The 15625-nt window shown below is 49.3% G+C and overlaps 1 protein-coding gene across 4 annotated transcripts in view; it reads right to left on the bottom strand.

The window, feature by feature from the left end:
- IFT81 (intraflagellar transport 81) overlaps positions 1-15625 on the bottom strand; it is a 135096-nt gene that overhangs the window by 57882 nt on the left and 61589 nt on the right. For 2 of the 4 annotated variants that reach the window (XR_006785998.1, XM_045841345.1), the window contains exons 1-3: positions 3095-3179; positions 2475-2591; positions 355-519 (exon numbers count right to left, since the gene is read on the bottom strand). Coding sequence is in view for 3 of the 4 variants with exons in the window: in XM_045841345.1 (XP_045697301.1) it covers positions 355-498 (144 nt within the window). In the remaining variant the exon portion in view is untranslated. Of the gene's footprint in view, positions 1-354; positions 520-2474; positions 2592-3094; positions 3198-15625 lie in introns of those variants that run through there. The other 2 variants (XM_045841355.1, XM_045841363.1) reach the window with 2 other exon arrangements.

Below are 15625 nucleotides of genomic sequence, written 5' to 3' on the forward strand. Positions count from 1 at the left end.
AAGTACAAGTAGATAATTTAATTTCTGAGGTGACAAAGAAATATTTTTTAATTTTATTTTATTTATTTATTTTTAGAAGGGGGAAGGGAGGGAGTCTCGCACGCCCCCTACTGGGGACCTGGTCTGAAACCCAGGAATATGCCCTGACTGGGATTTGAACAGGTGACCCTTTGGTTCGCAGGCTGGCACTCAGTCCACTGAGCCACACCAGCCAGGGCAGAAATCTTAAAGATCATTTTCAATTACTTTACAGTTATGAGCCTCATGAAAATAAAGGCCAGAGAAGTTAACTGTGAGAGGCAGAAACTGGCTTTCCTGCCACCTTTTCATCACAGAGAAAGAGGAGACGCTTACCTTTGGGTCGATCTCAGCCAGGACGTCATTGAGAACTTGTAACAGTTGCATTGGCTCCAGGGAATCAAATGTGATTAAATTATAGTTCTTCCTAAAAGGCTCCTTGTTGAGATTGTCCACAATGAATTTGATTTGATCACTCATGATCAGGTCTTATAACTTAAACTAAAGAGTAAAAATAGAGAAAAAAATCCTCAATACTGGTAACAAAAGTTCCGGGGGGAAAAGAATCAGTATTAAGATCGTAGGGAGTAGGCATGAAAAGTATAATGAAAAAGAGTTACTCTGTTGAAAGAAATCAGAGTGTGAAGACTTTATTATGAACGCTGCAGTATATACTGTTAATGTTTGATGCCAAGTGTTCTGTATATTCATCTTGTGTGACAGCACTCACCTGAATTAACTCGGACAAATAGTAATACAGTAAGTAATATAATGAATACTATACCAGTCATCTCTTCAGTTAGCTCCACAACTTCTACCCAGGGGATAAACACTTGTTAGATTACAGACATATTTCTAATTAAAAAAAACGAGTAGCCCATGATTTAAAATAGGGGGATATTTTTACATTAAAATCCAGACTTCCGGTCTCTTGAAAATCAGAGCTGGCGGCCCTGGGCCCACAGCGGCGCACGGCCACGCCCGGCAGAAGCTGAGCAGGGGCTGGCTGCGAGCGGTAGCCTGGGCCCGCCTCCTTCGGTCTGTGCAGGTTCCTCCACCAAGCTCCGCCCTGCAGGCTTGGACCCCGCCACCCTTGAGTCACTGAGGCCTTCACTTCCCTTGCCCCGGACAACATCATACATAGCCTCACGTTTTCCAGCCTCCGCCTCTCCCATTCCAAATCACCTGCAGGCTTCTCACTGTCCACAGAATAAAGTCCAAACTTCTTGGATTTTGAGAGTCTTTAAGATCTAGCTAATTTAGCCTTTCCCAACTGTACTTCCAAGTTGGTGCTTTTCACCCTTGGGAACTTTGGCAGGCTGAAACGGTCACTACTCACTCCCTAGGTCCACCTCTGCCTTCGGTTAATGCTGCCTTCCAGCCACTAGCAGGACTGTTCTCCCTTCCCCCCACCCCCAGAGGTGCAACTCCTAACCGTTCTCCAAGCCCTGCTCTCCAAAGGCAAGCCCCTCCAGGAAATCTTAGGCTACCCACCTTGCTCTGCACCAGAATAACAGGGTCTACCTTCCAAGTTGACCACACTTGACCCACACGGCTCTCCTGCGGTCACTCCTCTACTTTACACTAGGTACCTATGTACACTTTCTCTTCTCTGCTAAACTGTAAGTTCCATGAGGGCTTATCTGTGACTAATTCCATCTCTGAAGACCCACTGCATCTAAAACAGTGACTGCTCCACTAGACTGAACTTGTTCAGAGGCCCAAGGCCCAAAAACCCCCCATAAGTGTAACAAATCACAACTTCTAAAAAATCGGATATCTGATTATTCAAGAGCCAAAGAGCTTTGCCAAGGTTCCTAGCATCTCCTGCATGCAGGCATCGCTTGTTTAGAAATTCTGTGGGCAGGCAATTTCTTTTACCTAGTGATTTTTTACAATGAATTTTAAAATGAACTGCTAAAGAAAGAAAGAAAGAATTACTGTAGTGCTCTCTAATACTTTTTATCCATGAAACGGATGGATGTTCTTTTACCCAAGACATTAGTTGGGGTAGCATGCTTCTTGCTCTGAAACAGGTCTCTTAAATTGGGTGGGTGGGGCTGGATATTTAGAAAACATCAAAATGTGATGGCATTATATTTCTCCATAATTAGGACAAATTCATCAGTAAACATTTATTGTTGTTAAAAATAAGTCAAAAGAAAGTAGAAAGGATAACCCATGTGTGGTATGAATCTGAGGTTTTCTTTAAGTTGTAAGAAGAAAAACTTGACCTACATTACGTAGAAATCCACGCTGGAGATGCAAGTTTTCCGAAGTTCAAAGCACTTTAAGGGAACGTTCACATCATAACCTTCACACACCTACGTATTTTTCAATGATTTCGAAATTAAATACATAATATTCATCCCTTACATACACCCATATATTTTTTCCTTTTCAGAACAAAACAAGCAGCAAGACAAAAACCAGAACACGACACTTGTGAACGTTACCGGGAGAGGAAAAGAGACTAGCCGGGTTTCCCGCTGGCAGTCAGTCGACCAGCGTTTTTCAGGGCAAAGATGTGCCGGAACAGGTAGAGGCTGCCTATGCCCAGTGGGCTCCGCGCTCTAAAATTAGCAAAAGCAATTACTCTCCCTCTTCCCGCGGAAGGCTGCCACACTAATTCTCCAGCACTGACCCTCCAAAGAACCCGAGGGGGTGGGGTGGGGTGGGGTGGGGGCAAGAATTAAAACCAGGGCGAGCGTGTGTATCTGGCACAACTCGGGACGGGAACCGCGCCGCCCTGGGCTAAAGCTGGCTCGAGCGCTGGCCAGCAACCTCGTAGGATTCCCAAAAATAGTGTCCCCCCTCGACCTCGGGCTCAGGAGAGGGGACAGGGGCCCCACAGCCGACCGACACCGCTGGGCTCCGCGACGCTGCACTCGGCGGCGGAGCGGCCCGGGTCGGCGCGAGGCCCCGCAGGGGCCGACCCCGGGGGTGGGGGGCTTAACTGCGGCGACCCCTCCGGCCGCGAGACGCCGCAGGGGGAAGGGGAAGACGGGGCGGCGGAGGGAGTTCTCTCCGATCTCCGGGTTCGGGGAAGTTTCCGACCGCGGGCTGCGGAGGTTACCTCAGATTCTCTCCACGAAACCACTTTCCCCCACCCCCTGGAGGTATTATCCGGGCTCCAGTGGGTTCCCAGACACGGGCTCCTTGGCAACGGTTGCTAGGCCGTGGGCACGTCACTTCCGGCGGGGAGGGCCGGCGGTTTCCGGGGACCCCCGGGCGCGTGCAGCGGCCGCGGCGGTGGAGGATGAAGGGCGGAGGGCCCAGGGCAGAGGGCGGAGGGGGGCGGCCTCGCGTGCCGAGCGGGTTTCCAGGTTCTGAGCCACTGCTGGCAGCGTGAGAGAATTTGGGGCTGTTACCGCGGCGGTCAACTTCCCCCCAACGTCCCGCAGTTTACAAAATATCCATCCACCCAACAAGGGTGATGGCTGCTTTGTGGGCGGCCGGGCCAGAGGGATTTGGGTTGAGGAAGCATTTGGCCGGAGCTTCAAATTTAGGTTTTTGACCTAAGTATCTCCAAATTAGGTTAGACGTAGGAGCAATTGTGCAGTCTCTGGCAGGATGAAAAGAAGACATTCATCACAGAGATTTCAGTTTTGTCACATTATTTGGGCCACATGGCCTGTACCGGGAATTAATTTTTTTTAAATCCAGTAAATTTTTTTTTATAATATGGTGAGAGCCTGGTTGGCGGGGGGGGGGGGGGGGAGCAAATGGCCTAAGGTGCCTTTTGGCTTCTTAAGAGCCTCTTTTTTAGGCACCTGCATAAAGGAACGAAGTTCCCCTGCAGTCTCCCTGGAGCTCACACCCTAGGAGGTGGGCCGAAGGAAGATCTCGTGCCCAGGTCACAGAGAAGACGGGGAGCAGAAACCCCACTGCTCTAACTGGCTTGGGGGAGACCTCAGTTGGTGAATGGTATTGTGAAACACCCCCCCACCCCCGCCATAGGCTGGAACTCACTGAACTTATCGATGTCAATGTAGAAAATGAGAAGAAGGAAAAAAAAAAAAAGAAAGAAATTCCTCACATCCAGAAAACGTAGTTGCTTGTTTAGACATCTTGGAAGAAACCAGCTACAGATTTAGCATCGTACTTACAAACAACAAAACAAATTCCATATTAGACGTCTCCTCTGTTCTTTGCACTGTGCAGGCTGCTGGGGATGCAGACCCTGGAGGGTAGGAATTACTTGGCCCCTGTCATCATGGAGCTAACAGTCTAGTGTGGGGAAGCAACTGAACAGGCAACACCCATACAACTATGATAAATGCTGTAAGAAAAGGGCTCAATGGTGGGGAGCCCAGATGAGGGGCCCCAAGTTAATTTAGGGCTGAAAGGACTACTATCTGGAGAGGCTGCATTGAGCGAAGTGACGTTTAAGGATCAGTACAAATCAGCGAAACTGGAAAGGGGACAGTTTATTGGGCAGAAGGAACACAGCTCTGCAAGACCGGTCCTTTGCCGGCTGCCTCCTTTCTGAAAGAACCTGGAGAGAAACTAACAGCGGTCCCAGCTCACAGATGCTCGCCACCAGGAGAAGGCAGCATTTAACACCTTTACAAATTAGCCCTGGCTGGTGTAGCTCAGTGGATTGAGCATGGGCCCATGAAGCAAAGGGCCTCCGGTTCAATTCCCTGACTGGGCACATGCCTGGGTTGCAGGCCAGGTCCCTGGTAGGGGACACATGAGAGGCAACCACACACTGATGCTCTCTCCCTCTTTCTTCCTCACTTCCCTTCTCTCTAAAAACAAACGAAAAAAAGTCTTAAAAAAAACCTGGCTGGCATAGCTCAGTGGATTGAGTGCGGGCTGAGCTCGAGCTGCGAACCAAAGTGTCGCAGGTTCGATTCCCAGCCAGGGTACATGCCTGGGTTGCAGGCCATGACCCCCAGCAACCGCACATTGATGTTTCTCTCTCTCTCTCCGTCTCCCTCCCTTCCCTCTCTAAAAAGAAATAAATAAAATCTTTAAAAAATAAAACCTTTAAAAATTAAATAACTGGAAGAAACAACAGAAGATTCATACAAGGGTTACCTAATTAATTAACCCTGTTGGGTATGCTAGGAGATTCTCCTGGCTGCCTCGTGTGGCCTCACCTCTCTGAGCTTTATTCATGTATAAACTATGCCTAGAATAATACCTTCCTCAAAAGGGTTGATGTGAAGATTGAGTTGATACAGGTAAAATGATTAGAACAATGCCTGACACTGGAAGAGCCAAAAACATTTTACTTCCCCCCGCCCACTTCTTTTTTAAAAATGAGGTGGCTAGATTTGCCCCTTCTCCAGAGTCTGCAGATGTAGGCTACAGAGAGGTAAGAGTCCCTTATCTGGTGGTTTTTAGTTCCTCCTCTGCCTACTGCTGTGGTTATTGAAACACTATACTTTTCGGTTATGAGGATACAATCCCATATAAATTCAAGTGAGCAATGGAATCCACTCTTTGCACTCAAACGGGAATGGATTTTACGCTTAATGTGTTTGCTCTGGAACACAGGAAAGAATTTGAAGCCACTCAGCCTGAGATACTGAGAAGCATATACTCCAACCTGAAACAAAAAGGGACATAGTCCCATATGTCCCAAAAAGAGGGACATAGAGAAGCCCACACATATTGGGTCCCTGGCCATCAATGGGGCCTAGACACAGGCCTCAGGTAGCCCCGCTACCACCTGCCGACTCATTTAAGATAAAAAGATTCCATGAAGGGTCCAAGAAGAACTTCTCAGCAACAGTTTCACAACAGCGAAGGCATTGCTGATTGCATCCCAAGTCAAGCCACCCACGTGAACACTTTTTTCCTCAGATGCTATTTTGAGTCTTCTTGTAAAACCCAAAAGATGCCTCTTGGCTGAGGTATATTTGACATTTTTAATAGGTGAATGGAAGTCCCAGTCATATGAGACAGCCTTTTGGAGAGGTTCCTATCCCTACCCTGACTCTCTGGTTTCTGTTTTTTGTTAATAGGTCTGTTAAGATATAATTCACACACATACAATTCAATTGCTTTTAGCATATTCACGAAGTTGTGCAACCATCACCACTATCTAATCCCAGACCATATTTATTACCCCCTAAAAGAAACTCTGTTCCCTTCATCCACCATCTGCCAGTTTGCAATAATAACAAACAGAAAAATCTCACTTCCCAGCCTCAGGCAACCACTAATCTGCTTTTCTTCTCTATGGATTTGCCTTTTCTGGACATTTCTTATAAATGGAATCACAAAACATGTGGCTCTTTGTATCTGGTTTCTTTCACTTAGCGTAACATTTTCACGGTTCATCCGTGTGGTAGCATGATCAGTACTGCATTTCTTTTTATGGCAGAATAATGTTTCATTGTATACATTTTTTGCTCATCCATTTATCTGTGGGTGGAAATTTGGATTGCTTTCGCTTCTGGCTAAAATGAACAATGCTGCTACGAACATTGGTGTATACCTCCACTCTCCTATGGATAAAGCACTTCCATCAGCTAAGCCAGGTGATCAGGCACGTGGGCAAGGGGCAGGGGTGTCTCCATTCATTCTTGGGTTTGCCTTTCCTTTCAATTCTTGTTAATTTTGTTCTCTTGAGTCCTCGTGGTTGTAGACTACGGGACCCAAGATGTGGATTCTTTAGAAGTTTTTGGTTGTAACTACAGGCTGTATTGAAACCTGCTCATCCCTTGCTACCAAAGCACTGAAATTCCCGACCTGCTTCTCACCCAAAGCCCTCTGATAAGAAACTTGATGTTATGAGGCAATGTCCTTTAAATGTTCGCGGGCCTTTACTGGAGGCAGGGTGAGGGAAGGTGGAAGGAGGTGACAGAAACCGGAATCTGCCCTTTCCAATGCCCTTATTTGTGTTGCAAGAAACATCCACGGTTGTGAACCTCTGCTCTGGGTATTCAGAGGGGGAAACAATCACTCCTGGTGAAGTGCATTTTTCAAGACTCGGTTTAGCATAAGAAAATAAATAAGGAGAGGGGTCATTGTTTCATGCAATCGTGAAGACCAAGGATATTACTAACTTCAGGTATGGCTTGATCTAGGAGTTCAGTGACATCATCTTGACATTCTTTCTCCCTCCATCTCTCTGCCTCTTGTCCCCACTTTCTTCTGAATGGGCTGCTAGTAGCAGGTGACTTACATCCTTCCAGCCTAGCAACCTCAATAAAAGCACATTTTTTTTCTTTAATAGTTTCAGCAAATTCCCAGGGCTAACTTTCATTGGTCTGAAGTGTGTTAGACCATTCTTGAATCAACTGCTGTGACCCTGATGGATAGTAATAATGGACTCAGTGAGGGCGGCTCCCCAAAAGGGAGGCCTGCATTCTGTCACCAGAGGCGGAGACGTTATGCAAACAAGACCGACAGGGAAGGTGGTTCAATCTTAAAAGCCAGGTAAGCAAAGCCAGAAGGGGAAGAAATGAGCCTGTCCTTACTGATAAGTTGGTTTCCTACCAACAACCTATCTTTCTTCAGTGCAGGCTCCCATCGTGGGCCAGGTGAGATCTCGGGAGAACAGCAGACCCCCCAGGTCCCCCACAAAAAGTGGGAGGATGCCATGGACCGAGTGTCTCCAGCCCCTTCTCATTTCAGAACTTCCAAACAAGAACCTTCCTGTGCCGAGCACGGGGAAGCCCAGCCAGTTTTTTGTTTTCTGTATTAAATTTAGACCTCTCATCCTGACCAGGACGTATTTCTGGATTCTGCACGAGTATTCAGCAAATGCCAGTGTTCAAGATGCTATCCCATCTGGGGCTACTCCGCACACTGCCCGCTTTTATCTCATTCTTTTCAAACCGAGGAAAACGACCCAGACGCAGGAACAAATTCGGAAGTGGGTTATTCTGTTATCCATTAATTGCCATTTAATACCTCAGCCATCTAGGTTACTTGGAGATGAAAGAAACTAAATTTAAACAGAAACCTGAATTCCGTTTGGCAGACATCCCACATTGTCTCCGCCCTGGCGATTTCAGTTTGTGCGTGAGTAGTGGCAGAATGTGCCTTCCCAGAAGGTAAAAAATATCAGTAATGTGTGAAACGTTCAGCTAAACAGACAGCATTGAACGTGTACCCGGTACTACGTTTTTGTCCAACAGTTTGTTTTCCATGGGTGTTGTGGGATGAATGGGCAATGGAGAGGAGTCAAGAAACAGGCAGCTCGTCTTAATTCCTCAGTCATGGACCGAAAAGTAGGATGCAACTTACATTCTTCCTGGGCTCAAGTAATAACCATATCGTCACTAACGGATGCTTACTGTGTGTCAGCCCGTCCTCTTAAAACGATCTGCACTGCCTTGAGTTTTGCAGGGAGAAACCAGAAGCTGTGTTTTCTAATGGTCTGAGGCCTGTGGAGGAGATTACCCTGGTTGTCCTCAAGGGGCAGCAGAGAGAGGAGCTCCCTCCAGCCGGGGTGTCCAACCTGACCGCCTGCAGCCCAGAATGGCTTCAAATGAGGCCCAATACAAAATCGTAAATGTACTTAACACATTATGAGATTGTGTGTGTGTGCGATTACATGTTGCAATGTATTTAATGTGTGGCCCAAGACAACTCTTCTTCCAGTGTGGCGTAGGGACCCTAAAATATTGGACACCCCCATAAGACGAGAGGAGAGAGACGCCAAGACCGGGAAAGGGTCACAGGTTAATTCCAGAGCAGCTCCTGAGAAGGTGAAATACCCCAAGGGGACCAACCCCGTGAGTCCGGTGGCTTCCACTGTGGCCAAAGTTTTCCTCGTCCCAGGCCTGCCATGGAAGCGTTGATGTCATTGGGCCCGAAAGGACCAGGCAGCTTGGGATGATGAGTGGGGTGACCAAGCAGTCACCAGGGTGAGTCACTGACAGAAGATTTCAAGTGACCTTCTGAAAGCTCCATCACTGCGAAAGAGCCCGGGGACTTGGCATCCCCCAGGACGTGTGTGAAGGCGAGATGCCCGGGAATGGCGCGGGATGGGGGCTCAGAGTTGGATTTCGGTTGATTATAAAATCACACACTTCCTCTAAAGCTGAGTGGTTAAGTGAAATAGATAACCTCTGCATCAGCCAGAGTCCTGGCATGATGAAGATAGCACAGTCTGAGCCACTGGGAAGAGCTGACAAAGGACCGTTTGTAAAGATGTGGGCAAGGGTTAGGGACACCGACAAGGGACCAGCAACAAAGGCAGCCGTGGCTGCACCGCGCCTGAAGCGGGCACCAGAAGCCTGTAAACAGAGCGGCGTATGGAGAAGGCTACCTAATCGGATCCTTTGGATGTAGCCGCTCTCGACCTCACACTCCTCCCACCCCCATCTCCTGGCTGGCTTCCGGTCAGCTACCCTCAACAGGGCGGCAAAGGGGCAGGCAACGCTTGAGGTCGTCCACGCAGGTTGGCCTCCCAGGGAAGAAAACGGCAGAGTGGGGATCTGGGAGAGCAGACTGAAGGAATTATAAAATGAATTATACATTGAATTGTACCATTAAAATGATGGGCAGTCAGGTCTTGTGAGGTCAACAGAACCACCCCCACGTCTCCCAGCGGCCCTGGCTCTGTCGCTGAAGGCCCTGGCATCCCAGGGAGTCAGGCCGAACTTCATTCCAGCACACTGCCCACACCCACCTCATCTCATTTAATCTTCACAACAAGGCTGCAAGGACGGCTTTGTTTTCTTCCGTTTTATAATCAACAAAATCGAGGTCTGGAGTTAATAGAGGGCTCACAGTCACAGAGCTAGCAGCTTGCTGAGTCAAGATTCAAACACAGGGCCCTCGGCTGTGTGCCTCAGTTGGTTGGGTATCGTCCTGCAAAGTGAAAGGTCGCCAGTTCTACTCCCAGTCAGGGCACACGCCTGGGTTGAGGGTGCGGTCCCTGGCTGGAGCACGTCTGACAGACAGCTGATCAGTGTTTCTCTCTCACATCGATGTTTCTCCCCCTCTCTTTCTCCCTCCCTTCCCCTTTCTCTAAAAATAAATAAATAAAATCTTAGAAAAGTAAAAACATTCAAACACTCAAAAACACGATCCCACATTTTAGGATCAACATGGTTGATCCCAAAGCCATTTTCATCAAGTTACTACAGTGGCTCCAAACTGGCCCGGCAGAGTCTGGGGGAAGGACCCTCACAGGCCACCGAGGCCGGAGGCAAAGGGGTTTTCGGCGCGGGAGGGCCAGTGTTAACCCGCCGCCCGGCTTTCTCTGCCGCCGGGACTTTGCCGAGGAAACTCTTCCCCTACCTGGGTAGAGCTCAAGGTTGGAAACCCAAGCACTCACCCTGGAACCGCAGAGGGGGAAGATGAAGAGAAAACACTTGGCCAATGATGGGAAAAAAGTGTATTTTCATTTCAGATGCCTTTCAAGTTCTTTTTTTTCCCAGCCGAGTGCTGGTGTATTTATAGAATTCAGGGGAGTGCTGAAGGGGAAGCAGCCGAGGAGCTGCATCTGGGCCGCGGGAAGCTCCGGATCACGCGGGAAAAGGTTGGGGGGGTGGGACGAGAACAGGCCGGGAACGGCGGGGCTCACGCTGGCCTTCTTCATGTTGCCAAGACCTCTCCTCTCGCCGGGGCTGATGACTGACTCCAAATCGAGGGCTGCAGAGCGCTACAGATGGAGCTACAGAATCGAAAGGACAGGCAAACGGATGGCTGGCTAAAGGAGTTGTGGTGCAAACGCAAAGCAGAATGTCGTTTGGGCATAAAAACATGAAGTGCAGATACATGTGACAATAGGGAGGAACCTTGACAACATATTAAGTGAAAGAAGCCGGACCAAAAAAAGGCCATGTATTGCATGATTTCATTTACATGAACTATCTAGAAAAGGCAAATCCCTAGAAATAGAATGTCGACTGGTGATGGCCAGGGGCTGGGGGAAGGGCAGAATACGGAGCAACTCTTTAAGAGCTACAGGGTTTCCTTTTGGGGTGATGGAAATCTTCTGGAAATAGATAGAGGTGGTGGTTACACAACACTGTGCATGTACCAAATGTCACTGAATTTTCCCTTTAAAAAAAGCTAATTTTAGCCCTGGCTGGTATGGCTCAATGAATTGAGCATCGGCCTAAGAACCAAAAGGTCGCAGGTTCAATTCCAAGTCAGGGCACATGTCTGGGTTGTGGGCCAGGTCCCCAGTAGGGGGCGTATGAGAGGCAACCAATTGACTGATTGATGTATCTCTTGCACAGATGTTTCTCTCCCTCTCTCGCTCTCTCTAAAAAAAAAAAAAGCTTATTTTATACTATGTGACTCTCACCTCAATTAAAAAGAAAGGGATGGATAGAGTCGGGACCTTGGGAGGTCAGCCATGCACCCCAAGTCTTCCAGGCAGTCTTTGCTCTCTACAGTGGGGGTCCCAGATGTCGCAGGGCATCCGGCCTAAACTCATTCCGGGCTTCCCTTTTCTCACTATTCTCCGACTACCGCCTTCTTGCCTGTTGCTCAGACTCACCAAACCCACCCCAAACTCAAGACCTTCGTACTGCTGTTTCCTTGGTCTGGCTCCTCTTTCCCTGGTTTTCCCCAGCCGGGCTCTGTCCCCTCATTCAGGTCTCAGCTCAAATGTCCCTTCCCCAGGGAGGCCTGGAGAAGCCTTACTACAGTAGCCCGCCTTCCAGTCATTCTCCATCATGGTGTTTTTTAGACTGTTGGTTATGGCTCATTCGTGGGCATTGAAATCCGTTTAATAGGTCTTGATTAACATTTTTCCAAAATGCAGTGGAATAGAAAACATCACACAGAATAAAGGCAAATACTTCGGAGTCAGAAATACTTTGCTTTGTTGCAGTAACCAACTACTCCCAATTTACTGGCTTGGAACAACACTCCCCCGCAACCCAACCCACGCCCCCCCCCCGTAGCGGGGTAGCTGGGCTCGGGCGGGCAGTTCTGCTCCACGCTGCGTCTGCTGGGATCTCTGCACCGCGGCGTTCAGCTGGGAGCCCGACCGGGGCCAGAACATCTAAGCCGGCTTCCCTCCTCTCTGGGCCTCAGTGCCGGCTGCCACCTCTCCTTCCCGGGAACCCTCTCCTTGACCTCTCTCGTCACTCAGTGATCTGACCCGAACTTCCTTACCCGGCAGCTGCGGACTGTTCGAAGCTACACCGAAGCATATCAAAAAGAAAAGAACGTAAGAGCTTCCTTGAGCAAAAATGGGTGCCCGTGGGGCAGCACCGAACCGGAGGCGGTGGGGAGCACACTCCGCTGTCAGGAGCCTCCGGAGAAACTTGTACCGGGTGCGGAAGCAAAGGGAAGAAATTACTTGATTGTTCTGTAGCGAAAAGCCTCGCTGGCTGTTTGTGACGGCTCTTCCTTGGAGTTTTGATTGCCCGACCTGGAGGCCTGTACAGGCTTGGACTGCGGTTTGCCTGCACAGGCTGCTCGGGCATCAGAACGACACCAACCTCTTCGCTGGATTGACTGGGTAGCACCGACAGCACAGCGGTGAAAGCCACCAGGCCTGTTAAAGCCGAGGCCCGGACCGAGCGCCGCGTCCTCTCCTTCCCATCCTACCGGTCAAAGCAAGTCCTCGGGCCCCACCCGGACTCCGGGAGAGGAGAAACGGAGTCCTCCATCAGTCAGGGGGTGGCTCGCGCGTCCCAGGGATGAGGTTCGCTGCGCTGGCGGCAGACGTCTTCGCAGACAATCTACCGCAACTGTTTCGTGAGAGTTTTATTTCAGTTTAACGAGCATGCGTGTGTGTTCACTGGGTCCCACGATAAACATTTCATGCCGTGAGCCACAGTCCAAAGCTTTGAAAAACACACTTCTTCCACATCCATTTTTCTTTTCTTTTCTTCATTTTTTAAATATTGTATTTATTTATTTTTAGAGCGAGAGGGAGGGAGGGAGGAAGAGAGCGAGAGAAACATCAATGTGTGGTTGACTGTCACATGGCCCCCACTGGGGGACTTGGCCCAGCAACCCAGACACGTGCCCTGACTGGGAATCGAACCGGCGACCCTTTGGTTCGCAGCCCACGCTCAATCCCCTGAGCCACACCAGCCAGGGCCACATCCGTTTTTCAATTTCTTCCACAGTACTTCGTACCCTCTGAAGTTATACATGTAAGTCCCTCGTTAGAGTGCACGTCCCTAGGGTCTGTCTTGTTCACTGCCATATCCCCAGCGCCTGTCAGGGCCTGGCAGTTACTAAGCACTTAATAAACATATGTTGTTATTTGATAGATAGTAACGGCCACCATTTATTTGGTGCTGAGCACTTGACAGCATTATCTCACTTAATTTGTTCAACACGTATTTGAGCACCTACTAGGTGCCAGGCGCTCTGCCAGGTGCTGGTGGTGGAACAGTGCACAGAACAGACAATAATCCCTGCCCTCACAGAGCTCATATTTCTCTGTATGAGAATGGTATGAAGTAGGTTCGTGACCGTTCGGACAGATAAGGAAGCAGAGCCAGGGAGGTCAGGCCGTGTGCCCAAGGTCACACAGCCAGCAATCGCACCCCGAGCCCTGGCTCTTCTCCACGCCGCCGCTGCAAGTGTTGGGCTTTGCCCAGCAAAGGGCCGCAGTTGGTTACAGATCTCAGTTCCTGCAATTGCTTCTCTGAAGGATCAAACTCCTCTTTCTGGGAACCCGACACAGGGCAGTGGGAAGAGGTGAGTCCCATGACCTCAGACTCACTGCCCCCCACCACCCCCCGCTCTGTGACAATGGCTCACACCTGGGGTGTTGCAGCGTTGAGCCACAGGTCTCAGTCACCCCCACCGTCTTATCGGCATGTGACATCCCCAAGTGGCTGGGGCCTGCAGGCCTGGCAGAGAATGCAGCCCGAACAAAAATAAACCTGCCACATTCCTTGGCAGCCCCCTGCCCCTTCCCGCTCTCCAGCCATCCGTCCTCACAGCACGGCCTGCCAGGGAAGGCCGCGACAGGAACGGCGGGGTGGGGAAGCAAGTGCCGCTGCTGTCCAACCCCGAGAAAGAGAGGGAGAGGGGAAGAGAGGAAGAGAGAGACACAGAGAGAGATCACCTTATATGGGAACACGCGCAGACAATTGTGGCAATGGCTGCGAGGGCAGTGGAGGTCAGATACCAGACAGATGGAAGAAATTAAACATGGGACAGAGCGTGTTCCTGGGCCCTGAAGGCAGCTCTTGTTTCACGCCGAGTTCGCACAAAGCCTGGCCCGTTTTCCTTTTTAGCTGAAGCTGAGCAAGATGCGAGCCCTAAGCTCTCCACGACTTTGAGCCAGGCCCTGGCTTGGCAGAGGGCTCGGCCCTCAAAAGGAGTTTCTTTAGTGAACAAAACTCCTCTTTGCAAGTAAAAAGGGAAAGACTGGGCCTATTTCCCAAGAGTTTCTATTATCTTCCTAAAGCACATAAATTAGTGGTTAATGAGTAGATACTCCTTCATTTCTCAGTTTCTATTATCTTCCTAAAGCACATAAATTAGTGGTTAATGAGTAGATACTCCTTCATTTCTCATTCACTCATTCATTCATTCATTCATTCATTCATTCAACAAATATAGAAAACCAATTATGCACTGAGCCAGGGGCCTGGGAAGACAGTGCTGATTGATGATGATGATGATGATGATGATGATGGTAGTTACCATTTCTTGATTTGCACTCTTCTGATAAATATTTCAATTCATAGTAATTTACTTAGCACCTCCCATGTTCTCATCATTGGTGATACAGAACGTTGATCTAGAATCATCTGGTCCCTGACCCGTGGAGTTCACAAGGTCAGGTATTGTGAACATGACAGGTATTCAGAAATGACAGATATTGAACAGATGATCCCACGACAGCCTTTAGAATTAGCTACTGTCACTATTGCCATGTAACACAGGGTTTCCCAGCCTCGGCACTATGGATATTTGGGGTTGGATCATTCTGTGTGTGTGTGTGTGTGTGTGTGTGTGTGTGTGTCGAGGGCTGGGGCTTGTCTGTGCACTGTGGATATTTAGTGATATCCCTGGCCTCTACCCACTAGATGTCAGTAACAATCAAAAAAATGTCTCCAGACATTGTCAAGTGTCCCCTGGGGGATAAAATTGCTGCTGGGTGAGAATCATTCATTCAGCAGATGAGGCCGTAGAGGCTCAGAGCCAGCTTAGAAGCTTCCTGAATAAAGGTCATCCACTGGGAAGGAGGATTCACACCCTGGCGTTCCAGTTCCAATGCCCGTGGGCCTAACAATTACAGTGTTAAACCCTGTATTCTTGTCAACAGATGCTGTGGGTTTGGATGGTTGTAGGCTTCACTGACTCATTTCACAAAATGCAAGTCATCTGTGTTCATTCAGATCCTCCGAGAGGCAGACGCCATGATTGGCTCAGACTTGTAAAAGATCTACTGATGATTTACATATCGGTGTCCGTGAAGGAAGAAGGGGAAGAGAGCGAGGGAGGCTGGAGCGTCTTCAGGCTGTGATGCCGGTGTGACGCTGGGGAAAGGAGCGGGGGGAGGAGGGGTGGTGTAGGAAGAGCCTGGGACAGCAACAGGTTTCAGCCAGGCCAGAGTCACCTGCAAGAGGAATCCCAGGTTGGGCAGCAGTGTGGCTGCACGAACACGCCCCCTGTGCTCAGTGGCTGGCTGTGAGCAGCCCTGGGGAAGTATGGCCTTGGCGTGAACTTGGTGGACCCAGAGGAGCGGGAACTAAGG

The sequence above is a fragment of the Phyllostomus hastatus genome, unplaced genomic scaffold (assembly GCF_019186645.2).
Source record: "Phyllostomus hastatus isolate PE091 unplaced genomic scaffold, TTU_PhHast_1.1 phas_contig_1162, whole genome shotgun sequence".
NCBI lineage: Eukaryota > Metazoa > Chordata > Mammalia > Chiroptera > Phyllostomidae > Phyllostomus > Phyllostomus hastatus.